General features: G+C 37.4%; 1 protein-coding gene across 3 annotated transcripts in view; it reads right to left on the reverse strand.

Annotated features, from left to right (window-relative positions):
- LOC149262730 (coiled-coil protein) overlaps window positions 1–18,485 on the reverse strand; it is a 382,714-nt gene that overhangs the window by 246,578 nt on the left and 117,651 nt on the right. For all 3 annotated transcript variants that reach the window (XM_089425113.1, XM_089425116.1, XM_089425111.1), the window contains exon 2: window positions 16,995–17,116. In XM_089425113.1, the coding sequence (XP_089281239.1) occupies window positions 16,995–17,116 (122 nt within the window). The remainder of the gene's footprint in view (window positions 1–16,994; window positions 17,117–18,485) is intronic.

An 18,485-nucleotide genomic window follows, 5' to 3' on the forward strand; every position in this document is an offset into this window, starting at 1 on the left:
AGTTTTCCTGAAGATTCCTTCATTTCTTTGCAAGACATTGTCAATGCTTTTAAAGATAGATATGATAATCCAAACAGCTTGCCTTCTTTCCCTAAAATTGTGCAACAGAATAAAAGTAATTTGATAAAGGGTCCAGCTGTCGGTGAAAGATTCCAAGAGGATTCTTCATATCAGAATGTGTCATCCACCTGTACTATTTCAGATCAAGTCCATGATAGTGGAAAAGCAGGGACAAATGACAACGAAAAGGAGGATCAAAAGCAAATTATACAAGAACTGATGTTGCTGGTAAAAAATATGGAGATTAATCAAACTAATTACGTCAATGATGTGAGAACTTTATGCACCCACCTGGAAAAACGTAATAGGGAGATGGAGATTATGCAAAATCAGCATGCTAAAGAAATTGAGGCCATAAAGACTAATCATGACACAGAAATTAGTTTCATGCAAAGCAAGATGTCAGGCTTAGAGGAAAATATGGCGACCATGAAGGCTGATCATGATAAGGAAATTAATTCTATGCAAAACAAGTTATTAACTATGGATGAAGAAATGACTATCATGACGTTCGATCATAATAATCAGTTGGCCACCATGCAAGCAAATCATAAAGAAGAAATAAACTCCATGCAGCATTGCTTGATGAACATAAAGGAAAAGACCGATAAAGTAATAAAAGATATGGAAGAAGACCATGTCAGGAAAATCAATGCTATAAAGGTTGAACACTCTAGTCAGATGGATGCCATTAAAATACAGGTCCAAAAGTTTCAACAATGGTCAGAGGATGAGAGAAACTAGGGGACATCAACAGATCATGAGCCTTCTCATTTGTTACAACGAGTTCCATCTTATTATGAGGAGGTCATTGGTTCGATTGAAAGATGGTTAATTGAAGGTGATCCAGATAAGCTTACAAACGATAAAGATCAGATGCAAGATGAAAAAGGACATGTCACGCATATCTTACATACTTCATCTGATAGCTTTGAAACAAAAAGTTCCATGTCATCAGTAATACAACCTGCCACAAAGAAAAAGCGCAAGAGAAAGAAAATGAGAAGAAGATTTGATGCATCAGACGACCGCGAGCAGCTTGATTTTCGGATAGGAAAAATTCCTACCATATGCAGAATTGGACATGGCACATCCGACAAGCAGCCGACAGATTTGCCTGAAGGCAAATGCTCAGTATACACTATATTGAACACATCTGATGCCAGGGGCATCCGCTGTATTTCTAACCCTACTCCTTGTTTTTACCGCATTTTTATTTCTGTTTTAGGATTAGATTTACTTTTCTAGATAGTTAATAAATGAAGAGCTTTTATCTTTCCCGTGCTTAATGTATATGATGATTTTGGATGGACGCTACTTATTTTTGTGTTGTATGGATGCAGATTCTGGATTCTCACATTCCTATAGTGCAGCAACGTGTCCCAAAGTAGAGTCAGATGTTGACCACTACCGGTCAACTACCCATGCAATACACCCCCTTTTCTTTGCAAAAAAGGGGTAGCACTTGATCGACATGTCCGTGCCATCCTGCAGTCATCAGCAGCTTGATCAATTTAATTGTAAACCCAGTCTGCATGTATGAATTGTAAATAATCTTAGCAGATATGAGTCGTGTATGTAAATTGCCTAGGTGGACCTAACTTTCTAATGATAATCTATGTCCCGAAAGGTTTTTCGTCTCACCGATCCATGATCGGCAGAGTTTTCCTTCAGCCTGACCCCAAAGCCGGGATGGATTTTGTCATTAGAATCTTAGGAGAATCCTAGTGTGTTAATCTGCTAGATTATAGTTGTGTCGCAAAACTGGGTGGTTTATGAGGGTCTATGTTAAGTGGGTTTGTCCCCTTAATATGTAAATTGTAAAAGTCATGATGTAAAGTGTCTTGAGGGTTGGAAAATGTTTTAAATCCCCTCATGAGTCCTAAGTCCTAGGTCCTAGGAGATTTTTCCAAAGGCTAAGTTCGAGGATCCATTTTAAAATGAATTAAAAAATTTTAAAAAAAAATAATCAAAAAATAAAATATAAAATTAAAAAATATAAAAATTATAAAATAAAGAAAAAACCCTAAAATAATAAAATAATAATATTTTGAGTGAATGCATGTAAAATATCATTTTTTTAATAAATCGACAGATGAGATTAAGAGATGTCTTGATTCTCATCAATGGTCGAGATCATTTCGACATGGATCACTCGAACTAGCCGTTGGGATCATTTCCTTTAAATAGGGTGCTAGGGGTTAGTTGAGATAAGATTCGATCTGTGAGTCTTGTGCTAAAGAAGCTCTCTTGTAGTTCATGTTTTTGTGCAATAAATAAGACTTTGGGGTTAAAAATCTTGCTGGTGTTACTCTTCTGAAAATGCTGTAAGATTGTTCTATTTTTTCTGCATAATTTTATTTTTAGCCATTAATGATAGCCTAAAGAAGATTGATCTAGGCACAGGTATCTTGTCTGATCTTTGAGGTTTGAATGATAGTTTAGATCCTGAAATATATTGGCAGGTATCTCCATTTGATCGGGGTTTCACTATTGTTTTCTCCTTCTATATTGATGGTCGATTTTAAGCTGTGCAGGAAATCCTTTTTTCAGATTACCGGGCGTTAGGGGAAGTTCTCGGCTGAACCAACCAACTCCCGGGTTGTGTTTTCTGAAAGAGCCCAGCCAGTTCTTGATCCCGGGCTTATCATTCGAAATATTTTTTATGAATGCATGCAGGGTTTTTTGAAGCGTTTTACATTAAAATAAGTTTTCTAAAAATATTTCTGTTCTTATTGCTGAATCTCGCTGTCAAAAGGGGCCAAAATCTGTAAATTAATCGTCTGTTTTGGGGTTTCAACTTTTGCTCTATACACAGATTTAAAATTAGGGTTTTATTTTTCTTTTTGCAGCTGCCCAGCCAGCAAATCCAAGCCAAATCGAAACGCAGAAATGCCCAGCTCTGAGCCAACTTGCAGTGAAAGTTTGATTCAAACTTATGTTGATTACACCTGTTGAATTCGCTGATTGACTATTCATCAAGGGTTTTATGGCATCTAGCTTCGTGCATCGTCCTACACAGGCAGTAATTGCATGTGTTTGACGTGAGGGGGGATAAGATTTATATTTTTACGGTTTATGCGTAGTCTTTTCCGATCAGCGCAACAGCAAGTCAATTTCTGTGGAGGGTGGATTGCGGTGAAGCCCATCTGCGTCCCCTGGATATGTTAAAGATTTGACCCTTCATGCCTTGGCCCGAGTTCTTTATTTAGTGAAGGGTTATCAGATTGAACGAAAACGGTGGAAGGCCCTGCATTGTTACTGTCATGATCAACTCAGCCATCCAAACCTTTGTCGCCTCCCATGCTATTACCTGCGTAAGATTTCTCACTGGCCGGAGAAGAAAGAGGCTTTCATGCTTTGGTTATTTTTACCCACGCACAGAGAGCAAGGTTTGGAAGGATACGGCATAGGGAAACAACACATCTCAGGCCAACCGGCGAAATACCTGTGAACAGTTTTCATCCACGCTGTCGTTTGAGCATACGCACCAGCAAACGCCAAGCCTTCTTTCAACTCAACGTCCTCAGTCTACGGATCAATGGCATCGTGTGTATCCCTACTGGCCATCGAAAACCCTCAGCGTGAGTAAGTTTTGGATCGATGGTGCATGCGGAATCAGGTAGATCAAAATCGTCGGGGTTACGCTTTCGAGTTCTTCAGGGTTACGTCGCCAGAGTGTATCATCTTACTAACACACATTTGATTGTCCCATTTGATTGTCCCATTGATTTGTTCAGGTTTTAATTATAGTTTCATTCTTAGGTTTAGCTTTGGTTTTTTTTTTTTTTTTTGAAATTTAAATTTTTATTTTAGCTTTAAACTCGTATAAAAAAGAAAAAGAAAAAGAAAAAGGGACATATAATTTTTTCATTTGGTTAGAGATTTAAAATTTTATTTTGCTTTAGTTTAGGAATTAAACTTTCTTTAGTTTAATAATTTAAATTTTATTTTGGTTAAGTTTTAATTTAGTTTTATTTTAATTAGTTTTAGCTTTTAGGATTTTATTAATTAAAAATCATAAAAAAAATTAAATAAAAAAATAAAAATAAATTTTGCAATTTCAGTCTTAGCCCGGGAATTTTTTTTTAGTTTTTATCTTTTCTGCTGAGGCTAAATTTTTGATGTGGGATTAATGTTTATCATTTGCATGTGGTTAAACGTGCTTGAAAGATCATTTAAAAAATTTAGCTGCATAAATGTGATATCTGGTTAGCGTTTAAAATCGAATTTTATCTTTTGAAGCTTTAATCGCTGGATCATCATTTAAGCATCTTATCTCGTTTTGGTAATCTTTGTGGTTTTATTGGATATCTTGCATCGTTCAAGTTAAACTTTGATGATTGCTCTACATAGTTTATATTCATGCAGCATCTGATAATTAATCGATTAAACATTAACCCCACAAGGCACTGGTCTTTAAACTTCTAAATCCATTTAGTGCTTATCATATCGTGTCTCCCAACCAACTGGTCGACAGTTGGTCTTCGTCATTTCATAGGGTCTACCCCCCTTAGCCACGGGAGACAGGCTTAAACGGAGAGATCGGGGATCAGAGTGACAGCCCCCGATCTGAGCGTTGTCGTGTCAATCTGCGCGACAACAGGACCCATTAAAAATAATTAATTATTTTAATAAAACTATCTCCGAGTGGAATTTCCCAAAATGATTTCTGGGTATTGGAGAATGCATGTGTCTAAGCCTCCCGATAAATTTTGAAACTTAAAGCACATCCAATGCTACCAGAAATCAACAGGGACTTGGGCAGTGATTGGCCATGGTGGCATTGGGATCCACGAGGATTGGTGGATGACAGGTACAGTCAGAGATCAGTTTGCGATCCGAGCATTGAGGGGTCCATTCATGATGGGGTGACACAGAGGCGGCGCATCACCCAGTGGTTCATATGAGATCCGAGCATTGGGTCTCAATAGCATTGGGCCACCAAAATGGTCCACGGGATTGGATTGCGTAAGGGCAAGCAATCTTGGGGCGAGAGAATTTGTAATGTTCCTTTTTATGGTGTTCCTAATGACATGGTTAGGATGGACTTTCAGAGTTGGGGGCAGACAGGTCACAGGTGCAGGTTGAAGTCATCAGCGGGCCCAAGGGCTTTGAGGAGTTTTTATGAGCTCTAATGGCATTCATTTTTTATATTCCATCATCCGCACAGTTTGCCTTTCGTTCTGACGCATTACGACAACTTCCGAAAATAGAGTTATTATTGGGCCTCACTCAATTAATTACGCTTAAGGTGGCATTCTGAGAGGAATACTTGACAGAACACCTTAGTGTAATAGCTCGTTGGAACCGGAACAAAAAGATCTACATGATGGGATGGTTAGATGTGAGTCTTAGTGACCTGAGGAGACTTGGTGGCCAATTTACCCTTTTCCCGATTAAAAAGAATATTTTAATTAAAAATAAAAGAGGGAAAAGTGCTCCATGATTAGTATAATAATAAAATAGGAGGTTCTAGAGGGATCCATCAGATCTATAAAAGAGGAGGAGGAATCCATTGGAGAACATCTTGGATTTGGTATTTCTTCTTGTTTGAGAGGTTGACGACCCAGTTCTCTACTTCAGCAGTAGCCCCAGGATAGAAACCCTCAGGTGATTCAATGAGATTGGGAGAGTACCCATCTCCCCTTGTTGAATTCATTCAGAATTCATAGGAGAGCTCAGTAGTGCAGTTCAGTTCAATCTGGAGGGTCAGCATTGCAGTGCAGCAAATTATCTTGGAGGTCACTTTCTCATCTCAGTTATTTTGATTGTATGTGCATGTAACTCCAGTTTACCCATTACAATAAACGCTGAGAAATTTCCTATTCATTGTGTTATTGGATTGCAGTGTTCTATTTGTTTTATTTTACATGGCAATCTTTTGTTAATAGGATGTTGGTTTTACGGTGAAATTTTGGGTTGAGTAAATTTTTGCAATTTTAGCAAAATATCTCGTTTGGGACATTACAATATGGTACAGTGGGGAGCAATAAGGCTCCAACACATCAAGACTGATGAGCAGGTCACAGATATCCTCATGAAGCCCTTGGCAAAGGTCAAATTCTTTAGCTTCCGAGAGAGACTTGGAGTCGTGGAAAGACTCTCCCAAGAGGGTCCCGCTTGAGTTGGAAACTGAGCTCTGGGAGCTCTTAGAGGCTTGGGGTACTTCTTGGAGCTATGAGCAACCGTAGGGTGAGTGGTTCACCTTCCCCTAATAGTGCCTTGTGTACAGGGTGAGTGGTTCACCTTCCCCTATTAATGCGTTGTGTATAGGGTGAGTGGTTCACCTTCCCCTGTGATGTTGAAGTTTCTAAGTTTACTTGGTTAGAAACCCTCCATGCACTTTATTTGATTTATTCCTACCTACTTGTTATTTTTCCTTAACAAGTTATTTACAATGTAAATACTGAAAATAAACACTAGTGCATGCTCAACATATTACAGATCAACAACTAAAAGAAACAAGAACAAACACACCATATGACACCATTATTTTTGGACTAATGTCCCCGGAAAAACCCAATGCGGGAAAACCGGTGCAACTATCTGAGGGTTTTCTTATTAAGCAATATCAGAGTACAATATGGGTGTCGAAATTGGCCTACCCAACAGAGAATTTCCTTAGCAATAATACCTCTCGGTTTCTGACAAATCTACTGGCTGAAACCCTGGATAATCCTTCCGGCAGCTACTCAACACCAATCTGCCCTAGAAACCCCACCGTCCGCCCAATCTAGACTGCGTCAGCCTCTCCTAGCTTAGCGCTAGCCTTGCGTAAACCCCAGGAGGCCCTGCGTCAGCTATGCTGACCCCTCTGGTGCTCTGTGCAGCACTTAGCTGCCTCTGCATCGCCCTACATGAGCACTGGCTGCTCCTGTGTCTCTCTCTCTAGCTGCTCTGCTGCTATCCCGGTACTATCTCTGCCTCTCCATTTCTTTGTACTCAATGCCCCTCAGTTGCTCTCCCGATCACTGATTCTATCTCTCTTAGCAAACCCCGCTCTAGAGAATAGAATGATTGATCACTCTGGTGTGTTCTCCAAGTGACCCTCAAGCCTCCTCTTATACTTTTTCTGTTGACATCTCAACGGCCGAGATTAAGTCCTTAATCAACAATGTTCCACCAAGACTCCGGGACGGGGAGACGCGGGTGCTGGGAGACGCACAAGGGGGACATGTGGGAGTACCCTCAAATTTTAGGGAAATTTAGGGGGGACGGGGGGACGTATGGGTATATAATTTTTTTTCCTTTTTATATATATATATATATATATATATATATATATTTCAAATTCATATTCAATAATGAAAGCATAAATAGAATGATACATACATAATTGAATTAAATAATGAAATACATTGATCCATACTCATCATCCTTACTAATACATACATGATTCATCCATAAACCACGAGATTCAATAATGAAATACTCTGATCCATATTCAGTATTCATTATTCACCATTCTGGAATCTACATTGATTTAAAAATTAAATTCATCATTCATCATTCTAGATTCTAAATTGATTTAAAATTAAAATTCATCATTTATCATTCTAGAATCTAATTAGTACTAAGAAAAATAGACTATAATAGATACTGAAATCTAAAGACTGGAATAGTAAATTGATATAACTAAAACTCAAAAACAATGGAGTGATGAGTCAAAATGTCACTCTAAAGTACACAGAGGGCTTGGTGCTCTTGATTAAATACTAATTCCATACTCTTGTACATGACAAAATGCAATGGAAACATTGCACTCCATCAAATCCTGAATTCCTGAAAAACTGATCTAAAGACTGGAATCGTAAATTGATATAACTAAAACTCAAAAACAATGGAGTGATGAGTCTAAAAGTCACTCTAAAGTACATAGAGGGCTTGGTGCTCTTGATTAAATACTAATTCCATACCCTTGTACATGACAAAATGCAATGGAAACATTGCACTCCATCGAATCCTGAATTCCTGAAAAACTGTTAAGTCTGCTGAATTTTGAGTGACATTCTTTTTTATCTTTCATTTTCATCCTTTTACTTAAATTTTTAACATTACCATGAAATGACTCAGGATGTTTGAGAGTGGTTCTAACCATGAATAGCATAGCATTAGTAGGGAAATATGGTCAAATGCTACGTTTTCCATGTCATAAATCTTTGTTTACAAGCAAATTTAAGGGGGGATGCATAGCCCATTTTGAGGGGGGACGCCCAGGCGTCCCCCTTTTGGGGAGTCGCGTCTTCCACATTGGGGAAATGTCCCCCCTTGCATCTCCCCACTTCTCCCTCATTCCCCCCCTTGCATCTCCCCACGTCTCCTCAAAAGGGGGACGTGGGGAAACGTTTCCCCGGACGTCCCCCCGTCTCGGGTGCGTGGGGTGCGAGGGGTGTGCGCACCCGACTCTGGGGGACGCGTCCTCGTGGAACATTGCTAATCAACGGCTAAGATTAGATCTGGCTTGATCCATGTCTTTTGGACCACTCTAACACAGATTCATATTAATACACATTAATATTTTATTTTCCCTAAGTTTAGACTTAGGGACTCCATTAAAAATATATTTATTTTGATATCTCCTTATTTGTTTAGAATCTGCCCAAACTCTTTCTGGGTATTGGAAATCTTATGTGCCCCAACCTTTCCACCAAATTTCGTGGCTAGAGCACATCCGATGCTACCCCAAATCAACATGTGATACCCCATGATTATAGACATGTGTGTAGGGTGAGCAATTCACGTTCCCCTATGATTTCAGACACATGTATGTAGGGTGTGTGGTTCACCTTCCCCTACGATTAACATATGCATAGGATGAGTGGTTCACCTTCTCCTATGGCATATGAGCAGGATGACTGGTTCACCTTCTCCTATTGATGCCCCAGAATACATCCTACCCATGTAGTCCAGGACTCATGGGAATACCTCTCATCTAGCCAATGAGTTGGGAAACGTGGATAGGGACCATAGCACTACCGATGGACACATCGTGTACTGTCGTACTCCGTATGTCTAGGATGCATGGTGTTCAACAACTTGATCTGGGATCAATTGAGGTTCTACCACTGGGCTGACTTTTGTCAGTGGAGAGTGGTAAGGTCTTGTGACTCACTCCCAATCAATTCTTCTTCATTATTCATATTATTGTTTAGCAGAGCAGATATAAGATAGAGATGGTTCAGGACGTCGAGATGGCATGACGATCAATGATGATGGATGAATTGACAATTGGAATTCTCCCTAGTTGAGAGGGAGTGTTAAAACTGACAACTAGAGCCAAATTCCACCCTTGGACAACTCATTTGATGGAGATGATGATTGCATTAAATTCTTCTTTTCGAGAGGACCAAAATTGATATAAATATCATCTCATTTGGACAAGCAGAAGTGTGATTTTGAATTTATGCCCACACATGCAAATTGTCAAGGTTCGCCACATCATCATGTAGGCTCAGAAAGCTCAATGGATGTGTCACTTCAAAGTTCACCCACAATGACTTGTATAAATACAAGTGACCTTTCACCTCATTTGGCATCTTCACCTCTCACACATTCTCTCTCCTTCCTTCGTTGGTTCATACATCATTGGGCATTCTCTCTTTTCCACGTGTGGCACAAGGAGGACGAAATTTCAGGACATAATTGCAGGGCTGAAAATCACAGAAATTGACCAGCGTTGACTATGACCTTCGAGGAATCATTTGACAGTTGACTTCGATTTTTTCGAGATATTTCTTTCTCAGCAAGCCACAGATTTGGCACAGATACCGAGGTTTTCTAAGCACTTTGATGGCAAACCAAATTATAGGTTGACCACAGATTTCAAGACAACAGTTTGACTGTTGACTTTGTCACTGTTTTGGGCTGACTTTGACCTAATGATTAGGCCAAATTTGACTGGGGAAGACCGAGTTATTTTGAGGACATTTTATTGCTGCTTTGACCAGCATTGACTTTCTGGTTAGGGCTGAAGTTTAACAACAGTTGACTGCAGAAATTGACAGGGTTGTTTTGACTTTGAATTGGACAAGTCAATTTGACTTTTGTACTCTCTCTGTTGAACATTTTGATATAATAATAAGAAGAATTGATCAAAGGGTTCTCCCCATCTTGAGGTTTTTCCCTGGCATCCGCAAAATCTGGTGTCCTCTTGTGTTGGCTTGTCTTCTGCATATTGTTTTATGTTCTATCTACTTTTACTGTCAATGTGATTAAGGATTGCTACTAGAAATTTAAATTGGAAATTGTTATTGGGTTGCTTAAGGAACATTGAAGTAGTTGTGCTAAGCATAGAACATACCATTGTTAACTAAATTTAACACATTGACCTTGGGAAGATCTCTCTTGCTCAAGGAAGGACTCTTGAAGAAGTTGGATTAGGGTTTTATGCAACAGCTGCAGGGTCGTAGTTGCAGGATGAAATTGCAGGGTCAAAGTTGCAGCTAGAAGTTGGTTAATGCAGGATTGAGTTGTGATAATCTGAAAAGGATGACTTGGTACATGGAGGAGGACTTGGTTTAGGGTTTGGGTCTTTGTTGTCTCATTTGAAGCAGATTCTATAAGAAGAGAAGAGTTTTTGGGTTTTCCCATTAGAGGGGTTTTGCCCTGGCTTGGATCCTAACTTCAGTGACCATTATCTTTATTATTTTGCTCTTGGTATTTGTTTGATGAAGAAGATCTAATAAAGAAACGCAAGAAGAATAATAAAGTTCACAAACAAGTATTAAGGTTACGAAAAATTGGAATTAATAGTTGTCACATTACATTTTCCAACATGGCATTAGAGCTAAGGTGAACATGAAGGTAGCTACAAGGATCATCTTGTGGACACAAGAAGGATTTGCTAAGGGGAAAAGGAAGACCTATTGATCTAGAAGAAGGGTCTCATCAAAAGAAAGCTTGAAGAGGAAGACTACAAGAAGGTTGTTGTTCTATCTTGAGAAAAGGATCAAGTTGAACATTGGTAGACCTCCCTGAAGGAAGCATCAAAAGATTTTGATATCATCATTTTTGAAGCCATCATCGAAGTCTCTTTGAAGATCTTGGAAACCTCAAGGTAGTTGGAGACATCATCAAGTAAATATCATATTGTTACTCTATGTCTGAATCTACAGGTCATATGGGTTCTTGCTGCAAGGAAAGCAATAAGCTCATTGCCTCATCAAATTTCCTAGCATGGAAGCAAATGATTGACCTGGCACTTACAAAACATGAAGAAATGGAATATGTTACTGGTGAAATTATTGAACCTAACAAAGACAAGATTCAAGAACTAGAAAAATACAAGAAAGGAGAAGTAAGAACACAAAGGATCATTGTTGAATCCATTAAGGATTCTCTTGTTCCATTTGTTGCAAATTTGAAAACGTCTAAGGTTATGTATGGACAAGCTAGTGAATTTGTACTCTGTAAGTACATCGGGACAAAAGATGTCTTTGATGAATAAGCTATATAGAATGAAGAAATTGAAGGATGACGACATGGCATCCTTTCTAATGAAAATCTCTCAATTAAGAGATCACTTGCAGGGGCTTGGAGAGACAATTTCTAATTCGGAAATGACCATCTGTGTACTGAATGCATTGCCACCATAATGGAGCAACTTTGCAACAAGCATCTACTCTAAGAAAGACTCAACTCATTTTAGTGAGTTGTGGGCTCAATGCATTTTGTAAGAAACTAGGATCAAGGAAAAGGATGACATTGGATCAGATGAACAGTCTCAAGCCTTTATAGCTAGAGTCAAGAATCTGAAGAAGGGAAAGTTTGGGAAGTCCAAGAAGAAAGATATGTCCAAGGTTCAATGCTTTAAATGCAATGAGTATGGACACTTTAAGAGGGACTGTCCAAACCAGCAAAACAACAAAAGAAAGGAAGAAGCGAGACTCATGTAGCTAAGAAAATGGGTGAACCTGAGAAGAAGCCAAAGAAAGAGAAGGTGAAAAATATTTACTATTAAAGAAGGCATCGTGTCTGTCAGATTATTTATAATGATTAGTCTTTCCTTTAGAATAGTATGCACTGTTGTTTACTCTAGAAGAGTCTTGATTATGTATAGCATCATAGAGAGAAGCATGTGATAGTAGCATACTTAGAGTCTACTTGGTTAAGTTGCTTTGTAAATAGCATCTAGTCTTTAAAGATAGATAGATAGACCATTTTGCATATTTTTATTCATCCATACATTATCTAACATTATGTTAGAGGCAGTGATCTTGCTAAGGTGGATCATCATGATCCTGTAAGAACCATCATCTTGAGAGGTTCTTGGAAGAAGCATTATGACAAGGTTAGTATACATTCCATATAGTATGGAAACAACACTTTTAAAGGGATGAAGGAATGCAATGGGTCAGCTTATAGGACATATATATATATATATATATATATATATATATATATAGATAATGGAATAAGAAGCATAGGAATGCATATTGAGAATAACTCTTGGATAAGATTCATATGTGTAGAATCTTGCAACATGCTTCGTATGATTATGTGATGTTTAATTTGACTTACTCAAGGATAAATAAAGAATTAAGACTTTCTCTAGATTACGTAGAATACTAAACATCCAGTATAATCTCCGGAAGAAAAGTTCTAATTTGGTAATCAAGTTCGATCCTTGGGCACTCTGATGCATGAAGGAAGATTCGAGTGGAGATGGACCATGAGGATGTTGATGCTTGGATGAGAAGGTCATCATGGTGAGGTAAGTCTAATTTTAATTGTTGTTTGTTATCTAGTTAACATATTATTTTGCTACTTGGAAGGATATTGCAGGAATATATGAAGAATGCTAAACATTGGATACCTGGCAATTATAAAGTCGAGATATATTCATCTTGGGATTGAGAAGTAGCAGTGCAAGAAGATAACCTAAAGGTCAACAAGGAGATCACTTTCATGCAGAAGCTATGATCAGCTTGAAGTTTGGAAAGGCTCAATATAATGCATTCATCTATGACGACAAGATGAAAGTGATGAGCAAGAGAAATGACTTAGATCCTCTCACAAGATTGAAGAGTGAAGATTGCTCCATGATACCTAGAAAGAAAGTAGGCTCGATAAGATGAGATGCGGATGAAAGAGGGAGCCATGTAGCTATGATGAACAAGTAGTTGATATTCTTATAGAGACAAGCTATAACGCCTGTGGTGTTGACTTCTAAACTTGAAAAGAAGTCTGGAATCTCCTCTAGTTTTGAGAGGGAAAAAAGGAGTCTCCTCAAATAAGAGCAAGGATCTATTCTCTAATCAAAAGGAGAATAGGGATATTGGTGGGAATCACAATTTCTATTAGACCAAAACCCGCAGGTGTTAGTCAACGATTGCATCACCAGAGATAAGGATCCATAAGAGGCAGTTAGTCCATGTCGCAAAACACACGGGGAGCGTTGGTTTATCCAATGTCCAACAATCTCCCGCCCAACGCGGTCAGGTCAACGATCGCATCACCAAAGATAAGGATCCACAAGAGGCAGTTAGTCCATGTCGCGAAACACATGGAGGGCCTTGGTTTATCCAATGTCAACCAGATATCTTCTCTGGTTGAAAAGGAGTGATGTTGGACATCAAATGTGCATTCTCTTCTCCGTGTGTCATACACATGACCAGGACTAACAACCGTAAGTCTAAGTGAAGGTCATGGAAATAGAATGATGGAGGATTGGATAAGCATATGTGGTTTCCTTGAGGATAAAGCATCCAAGAAAGGAAAGGTACCGACACTCTTTGAGGATGGGACATGTATCCAAGATAAGAGTGGTCGAAGAGGACCGATATTCTTTGAGGATTTAGGAATGGAAATCCAAGATAAGAATAGTCCTAAAAGAACATACCTTGTGAACATCCGGATGGGGTATGTGCCTTGTAGAGGTAGTGTGGTATCACATGTAAAGCCTCCCAGCATAATGCTCTTGAATGAAGATGAGCTTGTCTAGTTAGGCCTCAAAGACAGTGTTGGTCATAATGATGATGCTTACAGTTGGCTTATCAATCCGACTCTTCTTATGAGAACTCTTTAGTTTGAGAATGATGTTGTACTGGTTGTACAATTATGAATACCTCCCTAGTTAAGAGGGAGCGTTGGAAATGTAACTAGTTTCGATCTTCATACTTGCTGTTGTACTCATTTCAATATTTATCTTATGTAACAAACAAAAGAAGAAAAGAAAAGTTATTATTTTTAAAGTGTGGGTTTCATGCTCATTATTGATGATCTTCTATGTAAAAGCATGTTCTTCATGCTTCTATGGTTTGTTAGGTCATATAATATATTGTCATGAAGAGAGTCAACATCGTGTTTATAAAACCCTTCCACACAAAATATATCTTGTAAAAGAATTTATTTTGAGTCTAGAAATTTTTGGAAACCTCCAAAAGTACAAGTTGGCCCTGGAAGCTTCAAGTCAGTCCAAAGGAGGGAATTCAACCCCTTGGAAAGGCTATATAAAGGAGCAGATTCAACCTCATTTGGGACTCACCCACGAACAATTTCAATCTTCTACGAAAAAGTTCGATAAAGCAAAAATAAGCAAGGAAGGAGGAGCGAAGGTCTAGAAGACAAGAGGAATCCAAGAAGAAAATGATAAACTTGTTTTTGGGCTCTATCTCTCTCACACATGCAAAGTTCTAGGGTTTTTGTAGCTACAGAGTAGGTCCAAATTGAAGGAGAACGAGTTACAGTGACAAGTTGCTAGAAGAGAGCACATTCTATCTTGACCTCGTTGAACTTGGGAGGATTTGTCTTGCTCAAGGAAGGACTCTTGAAGAAGTTGGATTACGGTTTTCTACAGCAGCTACAAGGCCGAAGTTGAAGGACGAAATTGCAAGGTCGAATTTGCAGGACAAAGTTGGTTAATGCAAGATTGAGCTGTGATAATCTGGAAGGCATGACTAGGTACCTGGAGGAGGACTTGGTCTAGGGTTTGGGTCATTGTTGTCTCATTTGAAGCAGATTCTATAAGAAGAGAAGAGTTTATGGGTTTTCCCCTAGGAGGGGTTTTGCCCTGGCTTGGAGCCTAACTCATGTATCCACTGTCTTTATTATTTTTCTCTTGATATTTGTTTGATGAAGAAGATCTAATGAAGAATAATAAATTTCACAAATAAGTATTAAGGTTAAGGAAAATTGGAATTAATAGCTGCCACATTGCATTTTCCAACATGACAAAGTGCCTAGATTGTTGCCATATTAGGCCAATAGATGCAAAAGGGCCACAAGATTTTCAAATTGTGTTCATAATAGGAAATTCCAACAAATATTGAGTTAATTATGGTGGTTACAAATCCGTCACATTCAAACCCTCGGTGCATTTTAATTGCTTAAGTGTTTTGGTTATTTGGGAAGGGTGAAATTAATGAATGAACATGCTGGAGGATGCCTTGCACATAGATAAAAGTTTTGCAAGTTATGAGGCTACCTTTGAAGGACAATCCAAAGGACAAGATGGAATGTGCCATAGCTACCACTTATTACTCATCATTTAATCCATTGTTTGACTTTTCATTTGAGTTGGTTATGACACCTCAGTGTTTTATTGTTTTCCTCGGAGAAAAGCATGGCTCTAAAAGACTCCAAGTTATTTTATTGATTCTTCCTGGCGAGAAATGTATCTAGAATCCACTAATATTATTTTATTCTAAGAAGTTGAGCTAAAAACTCGACTTAATGAGTAGCACCTTCATTTGTTTCTCATAGTTGAAGAACTCCTCTCTTGAGCCTAATTGAATATCTTTTGAAGACAAATATGACTATAAGGGTTTCTATGTAAATTTGGCTTTCATTTACATTCAACTTGATTATTTTATGTGTTATAAACATCTAATAATTATGTTGCAATAAGGATCTCGCAGTAGGGTGGTGAATTGTATGAGGAAAGGGATCGAATGAAGTTATACCTATTCATTTATTTTATTTTTTAATTTTCAGATATGAAGCATTGTGTCATATCATTTCAGTGAAAGGTTTCATGGTGCTTTTGAACCTAGGATAAGATCAGTGTTTGTTGTCTAGTCTATGCATGAATAGAGAACCTTTGTAATGGGCTACAATTTCTTAATTTCTAGCAATTTAATCAAGCATTCATAGTGAGATTTGGCATGTTGTAGTAATGCTTCTCACTACCCTCATTCATCTGATTTCAACCCTCTCGATTCCTTTATTGACTTCATTTTTGCAATTTGGATAGGCATTAGTCGTTGCCCTCCATCAATTTATTTTCCTATGCTACAACTACTATTTTACTCGGGCAACTATTCATATCACCTTGACTTCTTTATTGTCTATCTCTCAAAAATCCTATTCAAGGGGGACCCAACTTGTACCAGAGAAAAACCGGTCTGATCTTAAGTGAGAAAAAGGTTTGTCTAGTGACATTGGCATCCCTCTTGAGTTGTCCATTGGCTAGTGTTGATCTTGGACTTTGGATCTCAAGTGTTGGTTGATCAATAATAGAGTCCATCCCATATAATGTTCACAAACCATCGAAGCCAAATGGTGAATTATCTAATATTGAACTCGCCTTGAATAATATCCACAAACATAAGCTAGAAAGTAAAAATCAAATTTACAAACATTGTGTTAACATCTCCTAATATTTTGACAAATAAAATATACAAAGCTATTTTAGTGATCTCTTTGACCAAATAATCTATGAAAGAAAAGGAGAATTTTGATAAAATAAAATAAAATAATGTACAAATATAATACAGATGTAAACACATTCACTAGACTATGTATCATCATGTTACTCGGAGGATTTATGTTATGACGAAAGATCTTACTTTCCAACATTAGTCGTTATACATTAAAAGAGGTAGTATACTAACTTCATAAGTGAATGTTAGATGATGCAAATTAAGTAGATATTTCAAGGGAGGAGTATCTCAAAATCTTAAATACCATGACATTTTTAGGATAAGACTTACTCGTTGAGAATCCTTCCGTAGCGGCTTTCATTTTCTCAATATCAACACTAGCAATGAGGTCTTCTTTCAATTCATTGGCAGTTGAAGCTTGCAAAGATGATTCTTCTGAAGGTAAGGTCCACCTATAGAAGAAATTTATGTATTTCTCAGTAAAAGAACTATCTCATAGTTAAATCATAGAGACTTAAAAGCACAAAAAAATCTAGACAATTTGTACACTCCCATAAACAAAAAGCCAAGTATTTGATAGATATTGTATGTTAGTTTTTGGCTATGGTGGTAGTATCAGACATGTGTGTTATTTTTATTTTTTTATTTATTCTGAAATAAAATAAAACTAAACTAAACTATAACAAAAATGAAAACTAAATTCTAAAAATAAAACTCAGACCTAAAATCAAATAAAATAAAATAAATCTAAACTAGATCTAAAAAAAATTTATGATTTTTATTTTTATAATTTTTTTATTTTTTAAATAGAATTCTAAGATTAAGATAAATCTAAAAATCTAAACTAAATTAAATCAAAATCTAAACTAAAATCTATTAAAAACAAAAAGGAGCTTTTTATGAATTTTTATGATTTAAATCTGACTTTAAACAAAAGTCTAATAAAAATGAACTTTTTAACTTTTTTATTTTTTATTGATTTGTTTAAAGTCAAAACTTATAATAAAATCTATATATATATATATATATATATATATATATAATTAAATTAAATCTAAAAGTAAAGTCTAAAAAGTAAAAGGGAACTTTTAAACTTTTTATGAATTTTTTTTATTTTTTTATTTTTATTTTTTATTAAAGTCTAACTCTAATCTAACTCTAAATCTAAAATTAAAATTCTCATTCTCTTATCAAAAACTAAAATAAAATTGAAAATCTTTGAGCTCAAATAAAATTTAATTCTAAAATATAAAAACACTAACCCTAACCTAAAACTAAATCAGCGTACACACATATAAAAAATAAAACTAAAATTACAAACCTACGTTGTTTATAAAATACAAGTGAAACGTAACAAAATAAAAATCGAACGCATTTTAGCTGTTTGTCGTGTATGTGCAGGTGTTTGACAACAGAGAAACACAGGACGGCAGAAGAAATGAAGGGAGAAGGGACACAGGTAAATTGTTTTGAAGGTAGTGAGAAGCTGCGGATTCATTTTTTGCAGATTTAGGAGCGTACGGACCATGTGGGAAGGGGGTCGTATGGCAGCAGAAGGATGAGAAAATGCAGGCAGAGAGGACGGGCAAATGTATTGCAACGTAACTGTAGCAGCGTTAAGGAGCAGGCAGAAGCGTGTATATATGGCTGCGTGAGAATGCTGGGGAGCACTTTAAATAATGCGTTTTCCTTTTGCAGGTTTGCGTGGAGATAGCTGAAGATTTGCTTTGCAAATTTGATTGGCAGCTGCGAAGAGTTGTACGAGCAATGGGCAGCGTGGAGAGATATAGGAAAAATGCAGGGGTATGAAGCAGCTTGAAG

The sequence above is a fragment of the Pinus tabuliformis genome, chromosome 6, assembly GCF_031772625.1.
Source record: "Pinus tabuliformis cultivar Carrire ecotype Pingquan chromosome 6, CPIR1, whole genome shotgun sequence".
NCBI classification, from domain to species: Eukaryota; Viridiplantae; Streptophyta; class Pinopsida; order Pinales; family Pinaceae; genus Pinus; species Pinus tabuliformis.